Here is a 23319-nt window from a genome sequence, read left to right on the forward strand (position 1 = left end):
CATTTAATTTATCCCTGAATGAGTCCCTTTTAACTTTATTGCAATTTAATTGACAAACAACATTTCAGAAGTTTCAACCAGCTGGTAGATGTTTTGTAGTTTGTGAACATGATGGTCCTCATCCAAAGACCCACTAATTGTCAACTTTATTAATCTCAGCAGAAAGACAAAGGGTTGAACTGGCTTGAAGGCTGAACTACTCTCTCACCCCTGCCAGTGAATTTCCTGGCACATGAACATACACCAAGTGAATAAAGAAAAACAAAAATTAAAAAAACATATACCAGAATTTTACCTTAAATAATTTAATTGCTTCAGTCTGTAGGGCTTCTGATGGCAGTGTTGTAAGAGGGGAAGCAATTCCTTCTTTGCTGTGACAAAGAGTAGGGTGTCTCCATATCTGAGAAGCTGAACAGATAATTAAAAGTTTGCAAGAATGAATTTAAATTTACATAGGACCTGTCATCCAAAAAAAATCTCAAAGGATTTGGTGAATGTTACCAACTGACTTTATATCACTTTGCTCATCAGTAAAGTGCCCTCAATTCTGCAGTAGATAACAATGTTTTTAAAATGTGTTTAATAGAAAAAGAATACCATAAGTTGCTCTGAAATTTCAAATAAATTAGATAATCAGAATCAAAATACCCAGACTTCAATATGGACAGTTCACTACAACTATCATTGCTTGTAAAAATATCTTGTTAGTTATATCAGGTGAAAAATCATAGCTTCCAGTAATAGTGTTCCCGTAACTGCTCACAAGATACTGACCTAGCAGAAAAACAACCACTCATCCCATCTTCTTTTTAAATACCTGTACCTAATTGCTGAGCAAAATGTACATTATATCAAACATCTTACAAAGTCTTACAGTGGAGTTGAAAGGGGTACTGCTATTATCATCATACTCTAATAGGCATGGGAAAGAGCACCAGCTGTTGAAACATCAAACTGCCTTATGTAGAGAAAGAATGGGCTCTCCTGCTTAAACACTGAACTAAATTTAATCTGGTTAATTTATGAGATTAGCCATATCAGCCAAGCAGCAATGACTACTTAATGGAAATATTACTTTGATTTGGACTAATAAAAACATCTGTACATGCAAATTACCCAACTCAGTTTCACTTGACTCATTGGGCTCCTATATACAGGCAGGGAGGCTGCTCCAATGCGCTGTAATTATAGCACATTGAATAATTGAGTCTGCTGGAGCATGGTAATTATGGTGCTCCTGTAGACTCCAGTGGCATGCGTATCAGCATCCTGGCACTGAAAAATGGTGGTGGGGTGCTTTAAACTAATGCTTGTTCAATGAGCTTTAGTTCAAAGTGCCCTGCCACCAGTTTTCAGCATGGGGCATGTGAGACATGTGACGCTCTGGGTGCTTTTAATAAGCATGGCTCTTGCAGCTCCACTAATTAAAGCACCTGTGCTTTCCAGAACATGTCTATAAACGCCCATTATGACTCCAGCATTCATTTGCCAACAATAAGTTCCTCCACAATGTTATTTTAGAAAAATATGTATTATAAACCTCTGTGTAATAAAGTTTCAAAATTCATAGTTCTGACCTAAGAGGCTAAGCAAATACAAGAATCTGCCCACAAGACAATGTGATTTAACTTGCTTACATTTGCAGGTAGCAAGAACTCAAAGTCTCCTACATTACTTGTAGTTGATTCAAAATGATAGTATGCCATGGACTACATTAATGGACCGTATATACTTTTTATGTTACACTGACAGATTATTGCCTAGATAATAACACTAATGAGGAAAATGCTAATGTACATGGCAGGATTCGAGTACTACCACATTCTTCACTGATTGCATTAGGAGGTAATACACAATTTTGCTTGCTAGAATCTGGTAAAGAGACTTCAAGCTTTGACTGCTTAAACAGGCAGTCCACATACTCACTGACATGATCCTAGATCAACAAATTTGGGACCTGATCCCAAAAACACTAACCCATGCATAATCCTTATTCCCATTGACTTCAACACAACTACTGACAAGATAACGGACTGGCCTCTGTTTGTATCAGCAGGTACCCGAGCAGTTTTTACAAAGACAGAATCCACAGCTGTACAGGAGATACTCAAATACATTTATAAAGCCAGATTCCATTACCAAATATGGTAGTGTTTTGGACAAAAGAATAGGATGTAGTTGTGAGTTTGGGCAGATGGAGGGGGATACATTAAATCAAAGGACTTCATCTCATTTTGAGTCTTTGCGGGAGACCAAGTATAATTTGCCCAAAAAAGGAAAAAATAGAGGACTCTTGTGCACTGGGTAACTTTCTTTTGAATACTGTTATAGATCAAGGGGATCTGAGAATAAATTCTGAAGCTTTTGACAGGCCTAAGCGCACAAACAGTAGAAAGGCCACGCAATGATTTTTATTAACAGAGCCCTCGATTAAAAACAGACTGGGCTTTTTTGTTGTTATTATTTTTAACAAATTAAAGAAAGTGATAAATGTAGAACAGCTTCCTGCTTGGTCTATATTTTTGTGCGATCAAGTATGTGATTACATTGTATCCATCTGGTTTTAGATGGTATAAACAATTAAGCTGCTCATGCACCTAAGTAACTGTATTTTTGTAGAAGAGTTCAAATTCTCAGAGGTCAGGAAAGTACCCAAGTGCTACATGTACTCTTCACTACTGAAAAATTTATGCATAGATGATAAACTACTGTGACGCATCTAATTCGGACATAGCTGCCCTGATGCCTAATAAATGATACCAGGGATGATTTTAGACCAGAAGGATTAATGTTTTTAACGTAACAATTTAGACAGAACCACTCCCCCCCTGCCAAATATTCTGTACTGTTTTTGCACAGCCTTTTTAAAAAAAAATCAAGGAAACAATGAAGTGTAATGAATATGTGTTCTTGACATCACACTAGCAGCCATATTGGCTTGTTTAGATTAGAGTTCCCTAGTTTGATTTTGGTTTTTGTATCATAGAAAATCAGAGCTCCCTCTGCCCCCTTTGCTCACCAGGATGCAGGTCCAGCTGCGGCTATCCCCCCACCTCTGCTTTGTGATGCTAAGCAGCCCTGATATGCTGGTGCTCCTCACTCCCAAGCCACAGCCTCTACCCCCCACTCCCCCCGTCAGCGCCCCTCATTCCCAGCCCACAGCCCTCTGTCCCCACTGGTGTCCCTCAGTCCTGACCCACAGTCCCCCCAGCCCTGCCAACGCCCCTCACTCCCAACCTGCAGCTCCTTGTCTCCATTGGTGTCCCAACCCACTGCCACCCGCCCCAAGTTCCCAGCCCCACAGTATGTGGGGCAGGGTGGGGGAGTGTGAGAGAGGGAGGGGGGGTGCCTGACCATACACAACGCTATAGGTGATGTGTTGGGAGGGCACATGTCACCCCCAGATTTGTGTACCCGCAGTGAGTGCAGGGCTGCAGCCTTGCTGGATAGGCACAAGCAGGAGCTGTCTATGCAGCCTAGAAGGCAGGACCCAGTACAGGAGGGCAGACCAGAGTGGCAAGGCTTGTTGCTGTCACTGCCAGCACTAGGACCCCCACGCCAGCCACAACACTAGCAGCACAAAAAGTAACAAACCGGGGTGGAGGTTGAGGGGAGTGGCACTGTTGACTGGGCTATGGCAGCAGGGTAGAGCTGCAACCCAGTGCATAAGTGGCTGGCAGCAGGAGCTTTGTTACACCTCACAGTGCTGACAGAACAGTGGCAGGAGCAGCAATGAGTTTTACCACCCTGCTCCACCCTCCTGCACAGGGTCCCACCTGTTGGGTCATGAAGGCAACTCCTGCCTGTGCCTGTCTGCCCAAGCTGCAGCCCCTTAACTGCTGTGGGTGCAGAAATCTGGGGGGACATGTGTGCCCTGACATGCCTTCTATGCCCCCCATAGACTTACCCACAGGGAGCTGCAGGACCTGATCTCCAACATGCTACCTGGCTGTGATGTGCATGTATATGCCGCACGTGCATGTGGTGTCCCTGCCTTTGGTTGGCCTTCTCCAGCTCCCCCCAGCCCAAGCAGCCCCTTGCAGGCTGGAACTCTGCCAGCCTGCAGGGGGAAACCTGTGGGTTCCCATGTTTTTTCTCTTTTAAAGGACAAAATCTGTATTTTTCCATGGCAAATGGAAAACCCCGATTCCTGGTCATACTGGACAAATAACCAATAAAACTTAACGCATCAGTTGGACATTATGAAATCATGAAGAATTAAATAAAGTACATTAAAATAGACATAAAGTTCTGTGAGGTGTTAGTCACTTTTCTGATTAATGTGTATTAAAATTAGAGGAGAACAAGCAAAAATGTACCAGTAACAAAGTTCTGAGCATCTTGTTTGCCTGTGAAAGAAGAATTTTTAATTATTTCTAATCAGTCATGATTTTCTATTGATGATAAAAATGTCTAGTGGTTGTTCTTAAATAAAAAACACCCAACTATAGAAACATAATTAAAAGCTGTGGAAAGGCAGCCTAAAACTAACTTTATGGACGTAACTTGCTGCATGAAGAAAAGAGCATGTGAAGTTTGAGACAGATACTCTGAGTTAAATTGATCAGACAGGTAGGTATATAGATTAGTGTGGAAATCAAAATAAACTTACAGGGGTCTCCTTCTACATTTAATAATTTGCAAACAAGTTGTTCAAATTCTGATCCAACATTTATATTGGTGCTTCCAGCAGCCACACTCAAGTGATAAAGCCAAGTGTCCTAAAAAACAAAAAGAAATAGGGAGCTAATATCTAGTTCTCCTACATTTTTCAAGAGCATTAATAAAATTTAACATTATTTTAATGAAAATTTCCAAAAAAATCATCCTCAAAAACTTTTTGCTTTTTGAAAAACTGTGCAGATGAATATAGTGCTTGTGAAGGATCTCAAAAGCTTCATACAGATTTCATACCTGCTTCTCCACACAGCCACATGGTCCAGTGTGTCTTGGGCAGAGTGTGCATTTGAGGCAGATGTGACTAGATGTCCAGTAGGAAGAGGCCACCTCCTATATATTTTTCACATATAATTAAGCCTTCAAACCAAATTAAAATGAACTCACAAAACCACCTTTTAAAAGGTTCCCTTACCACTTCAGAGCAGTGTCATATACTCCTGTTGAAAAGCCAAGGTTTCTCTTGGCTTTTCTTCCCATCACTACTCAAGAAAATTTTGTTATAATTACTAATACTAGCCACTATGAGCTCAGCAAGATTTATTTCAGAGCTCTTCTATACCCAGGAATCATTTATGCATGATACTTCTCCCTCTTTCTAAAAAATTAAGGAACCGGAGCAAGAGATATAAAGCTGTTTCAGAATACCCCAATATGAAATCTTTAACAGTGTCTTTCACTCATCGTTCCTGTTAGTCTTCCCTATATGCTAAGTTGCAGTTAGTACAGAAAATGGACAGTAACATCATCTCAGGGCCCAACAAAAAAAAGCTACTGAGAGCTTTTTCTACACAAGTTAGTGTGAAGTAAGGTAGCAAACTAACTAATTCACACTAACTCCCTGCATAGACAAACCCTGATATTTTCCAGATGCCTTACATGAGTCTCATTTAACTGTTATGATCACTAAAACTTAGATCAGTTTGCTGTATCAAGCCATCTGTTAGATGCTCTAACAAAAAAGGCCCATGGCTTTTCTTTTTCATTGTAAGAAATGTTCATATCACAATACCATAACCTCAGCTGTCTTACTAAAACTTGAGACAGAGTATACTTCCTACCTTTTCATGCTTGGATCCTATAAGAAGATAGGTAGGTCCTTGCTCTTTGGGATGGATAACAACAGTGTAATGTGTTGATAGCAGACTGCGACCACTGGCTTCATAATCTTCATCTGAATCGCATGACCTGTCAACTTCTTCAACTTTAGCCTCCCATAGCTTGATTTGGCCCAGTGGAAACTAAAAATAAACATGGCTTACATGAGTTTTACTATCCCTTTTCTACGAATGAAGAGGAACTGATAAAGTGGTGGTAGCAAACTTCTTAAAGTTAGGAAATCCCATTCAATAATATTCTTTTAGTATTATTGAGTAGTACAGTTTATAGTCATAGAGAGTATAAGCAGCATGGTTTTGTGGCTAATGGAAGGTCTAGAAGTGAGAAGATTTCATGTCTATCCCTAGATCTGTTTCTGTCTCCTAAAGGTTGTTGGTAGATGCATTTGGAACATAGCTATTGCAACAGGTTATTTTTTAAATATCTCAGTCTTAATTGAGGATTTCAAGATATAGCCAGAAGATGGTCTAACACAGCCATGGGATCAAAGTTTGGCAACTGCAGCATCAGCATATTATGTTCACTATATATTGTGTTAGTCAGGAGGAGAGCTTTAGGATGACAGAGGACAATACTGTGCTGAAACCTTTAAAGAAACCAATCATTCTTTCTACCAATGCCAGGTCCATTTTGCCTAAGCATCAGTTGGCTGCTTTACCCAAGATACTGACCTCATTTGGGTACTGGGACACCTGAGAGATGGTGCTGTTTGATAAGGTAAAGTAATCCTGGCAAAGAAATTTGCATACTGTTGCTCATTATGGTCATGATCATAGAGCATCTTATGATCCTGCCCTGTGGTTTGGCATGGATATTCAGTCTGACAGGTTAAAAATAAATAGAGGGCCTTAAGGAACTTCTGTAGATCAAGGTTTTGGAGGGTAAGATGTATTTTCCTAGCACACTGGACTGACTCTCAGAAAGAACAATTCTAGTGTCCTGCCACACCAACCTGTAAACAATCTAAAGCGAGCCAGCACAATTTTATGGTCTATAAATGTGTCCAATACCATGGGAAGATCTAGCAAAAAGGGCTAGGATACTGGCTTAAGGCCAGAAGAAGGCAAGTCATCAGAGCATATCTGTACTACATACTTTGCTAAAGCCAATCTGGAAAGATTCTTAATGATCAGCAGAGGGCAGTTGTAGCTGAGGCTCTTTTTTAACTTAATCTTGTTTGAAAATTCATGTTCAGATACAGGGTGGTAGCCAGTAATGCTTCAGGAGTGGTGGGGTGAAATTACCCAGCTGTGTTCCAAGGTGGGCCAGCCATTCTGACCCAGTTGCTGTCACTTCTCATGGCTGCCTGGCTAAAGCACCCCACCAAAACAGTGCAGGAGTCCCAGCTTTACTGGATGAACAGAATGGCTTTGCAGGCCATTCTGAATAGAGCCAGTGGGCTGTAGGTTTCTGTCCCCTGATCTAAAGTATTGGCTTCTTAAACAGTGATTTTGTCTTGATTCCCATGCCTTAAAAACAGTGAGGGCCAACCCTTTTAGCAGGTATACCACAAGTTAGCCCTGTACCATTCCCAAGTGCCACTCCAATGTCTTTCCCCTGCCTGGTCTACTGTTTCACTTTCTGCTTCCTGCCCTGTGTCCCATGCCCAATCTGCTGCTCTGTTTTCTGCTTCTTGCCCTATCAGCTGCTGTGCTGCTTGGCACACACAGAGGCTGCTCATACCAATAGTAGCACACGTGCTGCAGCTTAGCTACCCCTGCCTTTAAATATGTGGTGACATGCCCTCTTTTACAAAAGCACTGGCTAACTCTGCTGATAAAGGGTTTGGGTACTCTTCATCTGGGCAAGAGTTTGTGGGGTATTGGGCAAGAGTTTGTGGTTTGTATTTCCTGTAATATTTTTATAACCTTGTGAACAGGCTAAATTCTGAGAAGAAGGCTATTGAATCTTGTGGTCTAGAAACATCATTTTGGTTACACATAATCTTCACTAGATTGAAGTATTCACTAAAGAGTATTTTTATTAAAGTACAGGACCCTAAGTTAGTTTTATAAGAAGCTGTGCTGACAGATGATTTCAGTTAGTGTAATCCTCCTTCAGTGTTGAATATATGGTTTTCAACATACTAATGCTGTTCTTCTGAATTCTTTTAACCAGATGGACTCCATTAACATAACAACCACTGCAGTTTATAACACTGGATGCCTCACAGGCTTTTTATTTCTGCACACCCACGTTCTAATGTAACATACTTTTACGTTTCCAGTTAAGCAACTCCTCAGATATTAAGAATACATTAGTTTTGTAAATGTTTGCATCTATGATATATTTAAGGCATATTCTACTTTTAAGACCTGTACTTCCCCCCCATTTCTATCTAGTAAAATAGTTTTCAGTTATACTTAAAAATGAAGTAAAACGTTAGGCAAATACCCATAACAAGCAAGCAAACTGCTCTGATATCTTTAAAGGGCCCGTTCACAAGAATGATCTTCAAAGATAAAAACTCGGAAATTCTGGCACATTTAAATCATACAGATTCCTTGTCTCATTTGAGAAGATACAAGTTAAAATTAATTTGTCACCAAGACTCAGTCAACATTTACAATAGAAATAAAAGCATATTTTTTGTCCGTAACTTCTCTGTAAAATGAACTAGAGTTAATACTCTGAAATAAAACTGTCTCTGTATTTTGGAGTATTTTAGAAACACCATTAACTTTTAAACAAACTTTAAAACTTGCAAAAAAAATTCCTAGGGGTGGCATATTACTACTTGTTATTTATAGTATTTGTAAAATGGCCTCTTTGTTTATATTAGTTTACTTTTTAACTTGCCTTCAATGGAATACTTGACCACAAAGTTACTAGTGTACCGTACTGTTCTGAGTAGAGAAGACAGAGTACAGAGGCACCAGTCCTCTAAATTAAGAAAAGTGGGCAGTAGCAACATAGGAAAAAGCTGAAAAAAAGGGAAGACCGGTGGAAAGAAAAAAGCTTGATCCAAAGTCCTCTGAAATCCATATCAGGCATGATATAGTTAGAAGTTCACTTATAGGACTAAAGTCTTGGAAGCAGTACAGGTTTTCTATGCTATTTTTGCTACTACAGTAAAAGCATTGTTATCCAGCATAAGTGGGGTAAGGAGTGCCAGTTACCTAAAAATTCCAGTTATCTGAGACAGGAGCGCAGTATGGCCACCCCTGCCAGAAGGAGCTGCCCCGGCCCCAGCCCACAGAGGCAGCCCACCCTGCCCTGCGCAGATCCCTTTCCCCTCCCCCTGCCCCTTCCCCTACAGACTTTCCCACTGGGGGAAGAGGGAGGCATGTGTGCACATGTGCACGTAGTCAGCCCCCTCCAAATTTTTTTTCTCCCTCCGCCATGCAGGTATCAACTAGAAGGGCTTGATGCGCATGCCGGATAGACTCGGCAAAGATTCTGGTTGCTAAAGTGAGGATTTGGATTGGGGGATATTGGAAATTCTGGTTAATAGAGTATTCCAGTTAGTAAAATGCTGGATAACAAAGCTTTTACTGTACTATTTTAATGGTTTAATGAAATTCTAATATTTTTTAAGTCACTTGTTTATTTAGTTTCATTAAGTGAATGAAATAAGATATTTCTACGCTCATTAAGACTACTCAGAGAGACATCACCAACATCTCCATCAGGGCCATGTGAATGTCTAGCAAATCACCGGGAGAATGCAATATCTTGGAAGTAAGGAGGAAGGGGAGAGAACATGCCTTGAGAATTGTCCTCTGTTCCATCTTAGCAGGCTCAGCAGGCAAGGGAGAGATTTTCCCACTGGGAAAGGCACAGCATGGATAAAGAATATGATTTTGGAAGAAAGAGACTTGGGGATCATCATTGACCACAGGATGAACATAAGCCTGTAGTGTGATGCTGCGGCTAGTAAAGCGACCAAAACACTGGTTTGCATCCATAGATGCTTCTCAAGCAAATCCTGGGACGTCGTTCTTCCCTTGTACTCAGTCCTGGTGAGGCTGCAGCTGGAGTACTATGTCCAGTTTTGGGCCCCACAATTCAAAAAGGATGCGGAGAAGCTTGAGAGAGTCCAGAGAAGAGCCATGCACATGATCAGAGATCAGGAAATCAGACCTTACGACGACAGGCTGAGAGCCATGGGGCTCTTTAACTTGGAAAAGCGCAGGCTCAGGGGTGACCTGATGGCCACCTATAAGTTTATCAGGGGTGACCACCAGTATCTGGGGGAACGTTTGTTCACTAAAACACCCCAAAGGATGACTAGGTCGAACAGTTATAAACTACTGCAAGACCGTTTCAGGCTGGACATAAGGAAGAATTTCTTTATTGTCCAAGCCCCCAAGGTCTGGAACAGCCTGCCATTGGAGCTGGTTCAAGCACCTACATTGAACGCCTTCAAGAGCAAATTGGATGCTTATCTTGCTGGGATCCTATGACCCCAGCTGACTTCCTGCCCTTTGGGTGGGGAGCTGGACTCGATGATCTTCTGAGGTCCCTTCCAGCCCTAATGTCTATGAAATCTATGATGTAGAAGTCTGTCTATTAAAGCATAACATAGGAATGTTGGACCAATCTCCAGTGAGGACAGAGGATAACAGTGCCAGCTTCCAGAAGTAAATGAGATCAAGAGTGCACTGGTGAACCTTGTGCCTGTAAAGAAAAGGGCTGGCCTGAAATGTTAACACATCAAGGTTTCCCCTTTTGTATCTTTTATATTTTCCCTTATTGAGAATGGGACAGAGTAAGGAAACATGTGTAACCTAAGTCTGGGGGCAGAGGGTAGGCCACATGTTACTACATATATGATGGGATCACTCTAAACCTACACTGGACCCAATTTAAATTTTGGTATAGGAGGAGATGGACGGGCATATATTACCCACGCCACAAGTAGATTAACAGAGTTGTACCCTGCTACTTGAAATCCATCCTTGGATCTGCTTTTCATTGGTTTTCTATCTTGCAGTATTTTAACACTTAGAAAGACATACCTTATCGTCTTGATTACGAAAATAATACAGTGTTTTTCCAACCAGAGTACACCACACTCTTTTGGAGTATCCATGTTTCACCTGGAATTACAATACATTTAAACACAGGTTATATCAGAGGTCTGCAACATTTTTGGCCAGAGTGACAAAAATACCCCAACTTCAACCTATGCCTCGACTTGGCATGCCAGAGATAGAGGTCAGGGGAGGTGTGAGGAGCCCAGTCCTCATTGCTGGTGGTGGGTCTACATATGCCTCTGGGTGGGGGAGGGGCTGGGGTTGTGCTGCTGCAGGCCCTTCTCAGCCATGCACCCTGATGTGCACGTGCAGCCGCCGCTGCCACAGTGCCCAGCCAGAGCTTGGGAGCCCCATTTAGCTATTTGCAGCCTCCCAGCTGCTTGCCACAGCTGTCCTGGGCTCTGGGCCACTGCTGCCACCATGGACCCTGGGCTGCTTTCAGCAGGGCTTGCAGCCTCTCTGCCTCCTGCTATGAGCAGCCCAGGCTCCATGGCTGGCGGCAGCTGCCCAGAGCCTGGGCCAACTGTGGTGTGCTGAGGAAAATAGCCCCATGTGCCAACCCCTGAGCTAAATTTAATGTAAAATGTGAAGGAACTGGGTCCAAGCAGTGAAGTTCATTTCTGTACTAATGATATGTAGTCAACAGTAATATCTGATTTTGATAAGTATATACTTACACTCTATAATCCCTCATATTACACAACATTTTTTGATATTTCAAAATAACTGTTTTCAGTGAGGATATTATAAAGGAGAGAACCCCATTGAAGTAACTGTGGTTACTCACATGTTTAAATTAAGGCATGTTCTCATGTACTGTATCAGCACCCTAATGAGGTTTAAGCAGAGAACTCAACATGTCTTCTGGGGAATCAAAAAGGAACTGGATATAAAATGGTTAAAGGAAAAAGCTTCCCAATATAGATGTTTATTGAAGAACAGAGAAGTAGGCAGTCCTTTCAGATTGTTTACATTGTGAGAGAGAGAGAGAAACCTGATACATGTCTACTTAAATTTACGACTGTATTAACTCTTATGCCTACAGCTCATGTACTCTTGAAATATAATTTGGCATAAACATTTCATTTTGCGATCCCCTCAAACAACAGCACTCTTGCAACATCACATAGGGGTCAATGTCAATTCCGTAACCCAGAGAGATTCTACTGTACAAACAACACTTTTGTTAAAGGTCTAATTCTGCTTCCAGTGGAGAGAATTGAAGTTTTACCACTGATTTCAATGGAAGGAGAACTGGTTACCAGCTTTAGTTGAGCACAGTTTTTTGTACAATTTTTTTTTCTTTTTCAAATAGAGTTAGTAAGCATAAATCTTTTGTTTAATAAAAAGGGAATGTAAATAGTCTGTCAGGGAAATAAAATGTTCCTACCTTTGTAAGTAATCCTTTCATGGTTGGTTTGACATCAGGCTGTATGAAAAGTGGGCTGGCAGCTTGTACTTTAAGAACATTCTGTAGGACTTTGATCCATTCTTCTAAGATATTTGGAGAATCAGCTGTCAGGTAGTAAGCTCGTTTTTTTGTGGTCAGCTGCATAGACAGAAAAAAAACCCTTGAATTCTTTAAATATTAGACATTTCAACTCAACAGCTAAATACTTGCAAATGCAAAATGACTGCCAATTATTTTAAGAGTAGAACCGTTTAAGGTCCATGGAAAGCAGGTAGCCCCATCGTTTATAAGATCTAATCTGAATGAGTCGAGACGAGAAACAACATAAAACACATTTCATGTGACCAGCTTTAATTAAGCCTGATGGCATTTAAATTTGTGGTTTCAGAGACTGTTTGATGCAAAACTATTCCATTACAATTCCCTTATGATATGCAGATTACAATCCTATCTTTATTTGAGTATTTAAAAAAAAAATCAGCCCGTACAGTCACTTCCTAATTTCCATGACTAAAACAGTCCCTCAGCACCTGCAGATTAAGGGCACTCATTGTTTCTAAAAGGAGTCATGTCCAGTCTCCTGAATTCAGAGGAAGGGTCGCTCTTAGGGAATGAAGGGAGATGACCTTAAGACAAGCAAGCACCTGAACTGTTTGTTTTCCATCACCTCTTACAATATGGCTAGATGCACTTAATTCAATTTGTCCTTGGGGTTTTCGAATTACGTCACTCTGCATGAAAGAATGGAAAAATATGTATTTTAATTTATCATAGCAGTAAAATAATGTGCAGTGCATTTAAGGCCTGACCTTGCTAGTGCTGGATGCTTCCAACTACTTGATTAGCACCCTCCACTCCCTCTGGAGTTGAGAGTACTCAGTATCTTCAAGGACTGTCCTTCACTATGAAATATATAATTTAATATATTCCAGTGAATACATTTATTTTCTCTCCAGCAATTCTAGATTTTCAATTTTAGAAGTCCAGTACTAACCAGCCACAGTTATATGTACTTACCGGAGATTTATAATACAGTAATTCACCACCTTTAAGCACAAACCACCGTCGTTTCCAGGTCTTTACTTTGCCGCCCATTTTTAACAAATAGCCAGATTTTTCCAATGGCTCCTGGTTATTTGAAATAAAAAGATATGAACTGTAAAATATATGAGTGATGTTTCCCAATTGAACGAGTGTGCATTTAAATAATAATTACAATTATTTGAATGTATATAGTATCTGTTTTTTTAGAAGCATTCATACATGTGAAATAAATATTATCCCTGTTTTACAATTAAAGAAACTAAGGCACAGCAGGAGTAGAAAACTTGCTTAGTGTAACACAAAGAACAAGGAACAGAACTCAGGCTCTTGACCCCTAATTTCCTGTCTTTACTGTCTGACAAAATTTCTATTAAAAATGGAAGTAAAGTTATGCAAACATTCTACATGTAACTTGTAACTCTCTCTCTCTCTCTCTCCATAGCCCTCCCTCCCTTTCTCATGTAAGCCCTAATATCTGAACCCAAGTCTAGCAAAACATAACTCAGGGATTTGCACTATGAGAAAAGGGTCAGGGATTGAGGGACAGAGTAGATGCTGCCAATCATCCACTCTGCTTCAACATCCAAGTTACAACAATCAAGGCAGGCCACAGGGAGGAGTACAGATACAGCCTATTACCCAACACTGTAGACTGCATCTTAACTGATCTGTTCACCATGGAGACCCACTAACTACTGTCCCCTACCCTATACCAAAAGCAGCTGGGACCCCCATCTCTGTACATCTTTTGTGTGCCCAGTACAGAACAGAATTCTATCTACTCTTCCATCTCCTGAATAGGATCTATGCTTTCACTTCTGTATGGCTAACCCAGCTGCTTTTAACTGATCTGAAGGATTTCATATTTAACCAGACACTTCAAGTATTGACTACAAGTCTCTGATTTATTAGTCAGTAAAACTGCTAATTTAATGTGTCTTCACACATTACTATTTGTAATGGGCACACAGTCTGTGTACATATTGAACTGAATACTGGGCCTTTGTTACATTATTTGCATAAGAAAAAAATTCTATCATTATTTGCATGAACTTAGTACTCACATTTTTTCCATTATCACTAGATGAGGAACAGGTTTTAGGAAGTTTCTGCTCTGGCTCTGAATAGTCTGTATCTGTTGAGTAGGCATCAGGAGGAATAGCATAGTCACTTTCTGAGGTCATGGAAGACAAAGACACACCTAAGTGAAAAGTAAAGAGTTGTAAATCTGCATTTCTTTGTCACTGTATTTTAAACATGAGAAATGAGCACAGGTACAGAGGAAATATCTGAGCTGGGGGTTTCTGAATAACAAAAATAGCAGCAGCAGTCAAAGAACAATCAAATATTTTCAGTGTAAATATCATGCAGCGTTAATAAATTGTTTGAAAGAACAATAACACCAAAATACTATTTTAGGAAAATAAAAATGTTCCTGGCATGTAAAAAATGCAGGAACAATATTCTTCCCATTTTCAAGGTGGAGAAACCTGAGCACAGGTAAGGTGTGGAATTTGCCTTTGACAGATTGTGGGGCACTAGTGGATACTGGTGAACTAGACATTGACTTCAGCTTAGCTTCTTCTCCATGCATGGGTGCGTGAGAGAACCACTATAAATGTGAATGGATAGAATGGAGAAAACCCTGGGGAAAGTGGTGTCACACCTCATAGTCACAGAATAGGTCAAATCTTCTCAGTAGAGGAGTTGTTCTATTTTCTGACATTATTAAAACTATTTTGTGTTATAAACATGAAGAAAATAGTTTGGAGTAGTTTTTTCCTGTTGCTGAGTCATTCCACCTAATTACAAACCAAAATGTAAAACAAATCCATGAGAGAATAGGGAATAGAATCCAGAACTCCTGCCAACTGGCTTTGTGCTTTAACCAAAAAACCCCTCTTTTCCCTCAAATAACAGCCAGACACTCTAGTAATGCCTTAGAAATAAGGAACAGTTATGGTAATAACAAAAAGGAAGGTTGGGACAGCTGCCAATTTGCTTTAGCTTCAGCTTTGATATGTGAAAAGTAAAACAGCAATGCAGATGCATATTCAAGATGACCATATTTTAAAGAGAGAGAAAACTACAGTGAAAAGTAAACAAATGCCTGGAAATCCAAATAATTCCAAAGTCAGTTTTTATATGTTCTGCTTACCTCGTTTCAATGCCCTGGGACTACCTGGACCACTTCTACTTCGAGAGTCAGATTCAGAAGTCCGTGAACTGGATTGGGAGCTGTCTTCTTCCTCAGATCCTGAAGAATCATCTGTGAATGGACTGTTGCTTATCTGAGTTGCCTTCTACAAAAATTAACACAATATTCTTTGAAAACTTCTATAAAAATACACCAATTTATTTAACTGCTTTTTAAAAGATTCTACTTCTGCAGAAGGTATCACAGATGTCTACCATTGTAAATATTTAATTGCAATAGTCAAAACAAGGTAAAACCAAACAAGCACTCTACAAAGTCTAAATACATTATAAACAGCAAAGGAAAGTATAAAAACTAACATTATTTGTGCTATTACTGTTGCTAGAAAAACTAGACACTAAAAAAAAATAACAGGTACTTAAACCAAAACTTAAACATAACCAGACTTTTACACTGTGACCCACTACCCGGAGCTCCCTGGACCAACAAGAGAACTTATGCATATGGAGGAAGGCTATATTTCACTTAAAAATAAATGCAATAAGGCATGATATAGCAGTTGTCTTTGGTTTCCAGATGCTGGCTGGAAAACGTGGGGGTCTGTATCAGCTCTATGCCACTCTCAGTGCTGCTGCCAAAAATAAAACTGGCTCCCCATGGTCCAAAACAGGAAATATGGCAATGAAGATATTCAGGGACACCATCTACTACTGCTCTTGAACTCTCAAGGGACAGAGATTTTGAAAGCAGTGACTGGGGAAGGGGGCACCTGGAAGTGTCACTCCCATACAGAATGTAGGCACAAAGTAGTACTGCTTTTGCATGATGCATGTATGTCAGCTTGCTGTGTGGAAGAAGGCTTTTAATCCATTAGAAAATGTGGCCAAATATTGGGGAAATAGCAATCTTTGTTCTCGGGAAATAAGTAGTAATGTTTGATAACATTCAGTAAGGGGAGAATTGCACCAGGTTATGAAGTGCCACTGAAGCCTCTCCACATATGCTGTTGTAGCTTTTCATGACAGCTATGGGTTCCACTTTTGTCTCCAGTTTATCTCTGATTTACATGATGCATTTTAGCAGCCCACTCTGCGGAAATGTAGACAATACCAGTGTAAAAAATTCCAAATGCCGTGTACGCTACAGCAGACCTCCATGGTATGTTCTCTCTGCCCAACAGCAGAGCTCTACTGCTTCTGCTGCATTAGGACTCACCGCTGATCTTACATGGTCCCCCCATAAAGAGCAACAGAGGATTAATAACCTCCCCCTATTTCTGTTACACCTTTTCAGTTTGAAAGCATAGGTGTTTTCAAATCGCAAAAAGTTACCAGGAAAGAAGCTATGGTGTAACTGATCACTGCAAATATCTAGAAATAAATAGCTTAACATTGACAAAAACCTCTATTCTAGACCTAAACTTTTAACTGCTGCAATATATACCATACAGTCCTTCTAAAACAGCAGTGGGCAAAATGGCGGATCCTGCCAGCAGCCAGACTTGCTTTTCCAGCAGACCCTGCCAGCTGGGAATTAGTATGTATAATTATAGACTAATTATAGTCACTGTAGCCGGTTCCCATGGAGACCCCCAGCAGCAGTGGTGCCGTGACATTGCAAGGCTAGGGTTTCCATGGAGACTGGCCCAAGCAGTGCTGCTCTGCTGCCAGTGAGAAGCTGCTCTGCTGCCAGGTCTGGGATCTTACAGTGATGACGGCATGGTCTGGAGCCAGGACAGAGCCGCAATCCACTACCTGCACACCCCTGCCTGGGAATGTGGGCAGCGGATCACAGCTCAGCCCTGGCTCCGGACCATGCTGTCATTACTGTGAGGTCCCAACCCTGAAGCAGCTCCCCACCCAGGTACATACCCTGCCAGTGCTGCTGGGGCTGGTCTCCATGGAAACCCTCACTCCATGCTGTCATGGCCCTGCTTCCATGGAAACCAGCTGCAGCAATTCGGGCAGGGGCTGCTGGGAAATGGAGTCTACCATGGGCCGGACTTCGTCCATCCCTGTGCTAAAATAATCAACAAGCTTTGAGAAACAAAGAAAACAGCAAGGGTCCCAACAAGCATAGATACAGGCCTGTAACACTTTATAAGCATCAACAATTTCTTTTCCAGACATCTGACTGTTCTGTTACTTGTGGGCATTTTTATGGTCCCTGAACATTACCATGCCAAATAAGTTAATCAGAAATGTGAAATGTGAAATTCTTGAATATGAAACCAAATAGTGCAGTTTTTTTTACATTACTTTATTTCAAACAACAATAAAATTACCCCTTTCAGAGTTGTGTAGACTGGTGTGGTCATATTCTTATATATCAGAGAAGTGTATAATCCCGATATAGAAGATGAAGTTATTGAAGCAGCACCTGAAACACATAGCATAAAATAAATGTATTTAAAATTATCCCTCCAAAAGCACTATGCTATATCTTGATGTCACTTACACCATGTTCACACCAGTGAAACCTATTGCACTACAGTTGAGTTTTTCCTGATTGATATGGGTGTGAGATTTACACTTGTGAGATGTGCAGTGGGATAGTACAGTGCTGCTCAACCCTTTTTTCTCCATCAGCTGGATCTGATTAGTGGATCCTAATCCAGCCACATGGAGTGAGGGGGCATGACCTGGTCCTGATCTAGCCATGTGGGGGAAGGGGTTGTGGCCTGCTGGTCCTGATCTGGCCAAGCAGGGCAGGAGGGGACATGTTCAGGCCCGATCTGGCTCTGCAGAGGAAAGGGAGTGTGGCCCATCTCTGTTGTCCCTCTCATCCTACCCCTGGGCTGTGCAGGGGAGTAGGGAGTGGTCTGGCCCTGATTTTGCTGTGTGGAGGAAGGGGTATGGTCTGTTCCTGATCTGGCTGCACTGGACCTGGGAATTTGGCAGGGTGGGACAGGTGGCAGTGTTACTGCCACATTTCCTGATCCATGGGGAGCCCTGCGGGCCAGATGGCATGGCTCTCTGGGCCAAAACTGGCTGTAGGCTGGGGCTTAAGTGCCTTTGGTACAGTGAAATATAAGTATATCATAAATGGGACCACAATTAACAAAAAATGCAGGTACACAGAGGCGTAACAGTAGCTCTGTGCTCTGGGTAGCAGTGGCACATAGAGCAACACCAGCTATTGTGTGGCTGGCAGTAGCTATTTCTGTACCCCTCTCTTCCACCTCAAATCAGTACCTAGGGCTGCTGCCTGGGTTACCACTCCCCACTAGTTACTCTACTGCAAATACATCCTTTGCTGTCTGATTATAGAATCTTCAACAAGAACAGCAAAGAAAATTACAGTGAATGAAGTACACAAGAAGTACTTAAGAGGCAGAGTAGTAAACATAATGGAAAGATTAAATCTGATTGACTCATTTTGAAGAACTCCCCTTTAAATACTCAGGGGCAGATTTGAAGGGGCATGGGACATTTGGTTCCTTATTGCAGTTATAATAAATAGAGGATTTAGGATATAATAAATACCTGAGCAACTTACTTTTGTTAAAAGCCTCAACATTGAAAGCTTCAGACATTCGCAAACCTGACTTGGCTACGGCGTAGATTCTGCTTTCCTAACAGAAAATCAAAGATGTGTTATTGATGGAATTGGGATATTACATCTATTTCCAGGGTTATCCCTGGGCGGGGGGGGCCAGTTGGGGCGACTGCCTTGGGCCTCGTAAACAGCACTGTACAGGCCCCGCCACAGCTGCCACGCACCAACAGCTCAGCCGTGACTATCGCACACTGCTGGCTCTGCACTCCAGCCACTCGCCCCCCCCCCCCCCCTAGGGGGGGGGGGGGGGCCAGTGGGGGCGCCTGCCTGGGGCCTCGTAAACAGCACTGTACAGCCCCCGCCACAGCTGCCACGCACCAACAGCTCAGCCGTGACTATCGCACACTGCTGGCTCTGCCCTCCAGCCACTCGCCCCCCCCCCCCCCCCCCCCCACCCATAGGGATGGCTCTGTCTATTTCTTCATCATTCCTTTTCCCCTTTCCCCTTGTTAGTACAAGTATATGATGTAACACTCTTAACAGTTGTGACTGAAATGCAGTTTTGTTTTTTGTCACATTTACCACATGAGTAATCTATTTCAACCTTTGTTGCTATAATGCTTGTCCTGTGCAAGAGAATCTTTGTTTTTAATACTGGGGCCAGTTCTCAAATCCTTTTCTAGGGTCAGGAAAAACTGGGGAAAGATATTCTAAAATCGAGTATTAACTATGAAATTAACTATGAAATTACACAGTAACTCCTCACCAAAAATCAAATCATACTCCAATCATGGTAGCAAAAACTGACAAAGAAAAAATTCACACTGAAGAGTTGTTAAGGCAACATTAACATATATTTTATCTCTGAAGAAGTCCCACAACACCAGATATTGCAGGTCTCTGAAATTAGTGAATCTTTACAGGGCACACAGGATCAGATTTTCAATGTTGTCTTTTTTAGACACAATTAATTATGGACTCTACTTTTTGGATATCTTAAATACTAAACTATACCCACAGATGAGAGAGGTAGATACTTCCATGGTGAGATCTGCATTTGCCATTATTTGATCATGCCAAAAATAAATAACCAAGTTGTGACCTTTTAAAAAAAGAAAGCAATGCAAGATTTTAAAAGAGTTGGACCTAACAATTCACTGGAAATGAAAGACTTCATTCTCAAGCTGGAAGGAGCTGGTCCAAGAACTAAATCATTTTAAATGGCTAAGTGGCAACCAAAACTATAAGTTTTAAAATCCAACCCTTTGTTAAACCTAAGCTTTGCATACCAAATCTCTTATTTGAAACACAAGATACTAAAAAAACCCTCATTGGAAGTGTGAGACTACACCCCCACCCCCGGAAGTATGATACTACTAAGGAATTCTTTTGAACAGCCAAGATCACTGGCTTTTTATACCAATCTATAATTATAGTTATTTAATTCACAAATTGTTCGCCTAAGTATTGCCTATCTGTAAGACTTGGAGCCAGGGCCTCTAGGTTATATTTCTGTCATTAAAAAAAGAGGTAACATAATTACCAAACAATGTATACATATCTGAACAACTGCAAATTAATCATGAATTTTTAAAAAATTGGTTTTGTTTACAAAAAAGGCCACATTTTTCCAAATGCTATTAATATGATGTTTTCAAAACAAAGAGCTGATTAGCTCATAATTATGGTAATGGCTATTGAATGTATGCCTTTTAAATATTTTGATGATATGATATATTTATGATTTTTCTACATAAGAAAGTAGAGAGGGTGTTAAGATTGGGCTCACTTTTTGAGTCAGAACTGTCATCTAGTGGTAACATATACCCACAAAAGATACAAGGAATGAGAAAGTAGAAGAGAGAGAAGTAGAAGAAAAGCAATAAAATGTTTTAAATCAATAGAAGAAAACATGTGTAAGTATTTACCCAGGAGGGAAATCGATGCAGTGGAGGAGTCGGAGGTTTGTTGCTACCTCCCTTCCTTGTTGTCTCACAAGGTTCTTGGTCTTCTGCACTCTCTACCTCAACAGAGTCATAAGTAAACACTCCTTCACCATAACCAATCTCCATTTTTTCTAAAACGTCGGTACCTTCCCCATCTACCAGATCTATGTCTGTTTCCTGTGGTCTCCAGGGCCGTATCATGCTTATAGCATTCCTATTTCTACCAAACATTCTATCAGAACTGAGCTGTGGCTGGCTTAAATGCTTTTTTGCCAGTGCTAAATTTATGCTAAATACATTGGGAGTCCGTAACTTTGGAGGTGGCAAATTGGTTGGAGAACCTGATTGTGGGACACTCTGGGAACCTGCTGAAGGTGTCAGAACAGAACGCTTAGGAGCTAGGGCAGGGGTTAAAATTGGGCTTGGTGTATTTGCCTCACTGGATGAAGATGAATAATCTAGTCTCTGAGATTGAAATTTCTTATTCAGTTCATCTGAAGAACTATCTTGGTCCTTCTTGTGACCCAAGAACTCCAGGTTTCTCTTTCCAACTGAATTGTTCTGACTTCTCCATGGAGATCCTTGCTGCCAAGGATATAGTTTTTTGTGCTCAGTCCTCTGAACTCCAAAACTCTCTTCTTCAAATAAAGAACTGCTGTCATCAGATGCTGTCAAATACATTTCACTCCCAACTCTGCTGTATCTTGTACTTTCTTCAGATGTGTGACTTGAAAGGGTCGATGCACACCTGGATTTTGGTCTTTCATTGCCCCCTTCATCCTCATCTGAGCTCCAATCACTTCCTGTAATGCAGGAGTTCTTTGATATACTGCTATCAATATCTTTTGATGAATAGCTTGTTCTTACATTCTTATTTTGTTCTGATTCACAGGAGCTTTGTTGCAATGATTTTTGACATTTATTATTCTCATGTGGACCAGCAAAGTTTATTTCCTGAATTTCTTTCTCTAGAAAAGAAATACATGTATCTGACAAATTTACATTTAATAAAGTTAGCTGCTAAAGCACATTTTAAGGAGACCTGCAAATAAGAGTCTTAAATTAAGTCATTTAATTTATAAATAAAAAAACCTTAAGGAAATAATTACACATATTTTTGAATTTCAAAAGGCATACTGTTGAATATAAAATTGAATAAAAATAGCAATGGCATCTACCAAGGACCTGTAACAGATACCATCTAACATTCAGTGGTATAGCCAGAAACTTAGAAATTAACTTAAAAAAAGCAAGATTCCCCCTCCCTCCCCCTTACACACACACACTAAAAAGGACATATGAATTTAAATGCATCAATAAATCTTAGGAAGATTGTTATAAAAATTTGTAAAATGCTTCCCTATTTTTGTTAGCTGTATCTATATATTAAAACATAACTTGTTAGAGTCATTGACTGTAAGGACTGTTGTCTAGTTGCTAGAACAAGAGACTGGAATTCACGAAACTTATAATTTATGTACAGATACACACAGGAAAGTTAATATGAATTAGTGCAAAGTGTGAATTTAAAACGGTTTAGTTAATTTAGAAGTGAAGTAACCTCAACTGAATTAAGACTAATTTAATTCTAAATAAACATGTCTGAAAAGAGATTTAATTCAATTTAACTGATCTGCTTAAAAAAATCGGTTCAGATTAACTTTCCCAAGAGTAATATATACTTTGGAAATTAATTTTGGGAATGCTTAGATGATGGGCTCTATACAAATATTATTTGATTTAGCTGCTCATTTCCTATCAAAATTCAAAGTTCTACTTTAATTAAATAAATTAGCAACTACTTTAATTAAAATTAATTTAAGTAATTATCAATTAATAGATAAAAACTACAACATGGTAAAAGAGTTTTAAGATTTTAAATATGGAAAAAGAAGCAGAAGTAACAATCCTGTTTGCAGTGTCACAACTTCCTTCTTAAATTCCTGGAGGCTTCAGGGTGGGAATAAACTACACTAGGTCTAAGCCTGTCATAATATATCCATACCAATATGCTGGCAAAAAAATAAGACCATTTGACACTTCAGAGTGGGCTGGAATGGAGTCAACACATTGTAAGTAGGGTGGCCACTTACCTATCCCAACTGTACAGGATATCCCCTTGGAGAGGGAGAGAAGGGGGAAGGAAATCACCAGCCCCCTGGGCCAATCAGCAGTGAGAAGTGGGGCTGCCACCTCCTTGACCAATCAGCAGCAAGGTTTGGGGACAATGGGCCCCTTGGCCAATCAGCAGCAAAAGGCAGGGCTACCTCTTTCCCTGGATGTGTACCACCTTACATCTAGGAACAGCCAACAGAATTGCGAGGACAAATGATTGACATGTATTTCCACAAATGAACCGAAAACAGGACTTTTTGTGGTCTGTTCTTCATTTAGAAACAAACGGGACAATGGGTTTAAAAAGTGGAGAGTCCACTATAAAATAGGGCCAGTGGCCACCCTAATTGTAGCCTGTTTCTTCTTGTGTGC

The 23319-nt window shown here is 40.6% G+C and overlaps 1 protein-coding gene across 4 annotated transcripts in view; it reads right to left on the bottom strand.

Moving 5' to 3' along the window:
* Positions 1-23319, bottom strand: part of PLEKHH2 (pleckstrin homology, MyTH4 and FERM domain containing H2) — a 127779-nt gene that overhangs the window by 29846 nt on the left and 74614 nt on the right. For all 4 annotated transcript variants that reach the window (XM_019516366.1, XM_019516364.1, XM_019516365.1 and 1 more), the window contains 12 exons: positions 20815-21800; positions 18887-18962; positions 17673-17767; positions 15389-15533; positions 14295-14431; positions 13204-13314; positions 12831-12917; positions 12166-12324; positions 10758-10838; positions 5739-5918; positions 4613-4721; positions 296-408 (listed from right to left, as the gene is read on the bottom strand). In XM_019516366.1, coding sequence (XP_019371911.1) covers positions 296-408; positions 4613-4721; positions 5739-5918; positions 10758-10838; positions 12166-12324; positions 12831-12917; positions 13204-13314; positions 14295-14431; positions 15389-15533; positions 17673-17767; positions 18887-18962; positions 20815-21800 — 2279 coding nt within the window. The remainder of the gene's footprint in view (positions 1-295; positions 409-4612; positions 4722-5738; positions 5919-10757; positions 10839-12165; positions 12325-12830; positions 12918-13203; positions 13315-14294; positions 14432-15388; positions 15534-17672; positions 17768-18886; positions 18963-20814; positions 21801-23319) is intronic.

This window comes from Gavialis gangeticus, unplaced genomic scaffold (genome assembly GCF_001723915.1).
Source record: "Gavialis gangeticus isolate Ggan-Ray unplaced genomic scaffold, GavGan_comp1, whole genome shotgun sequence".
NCBI lineage: Eukaryota > Metazoa > Chordata > Crocodylia > Gavialidae > Gavialis > Gavialis gangeticus.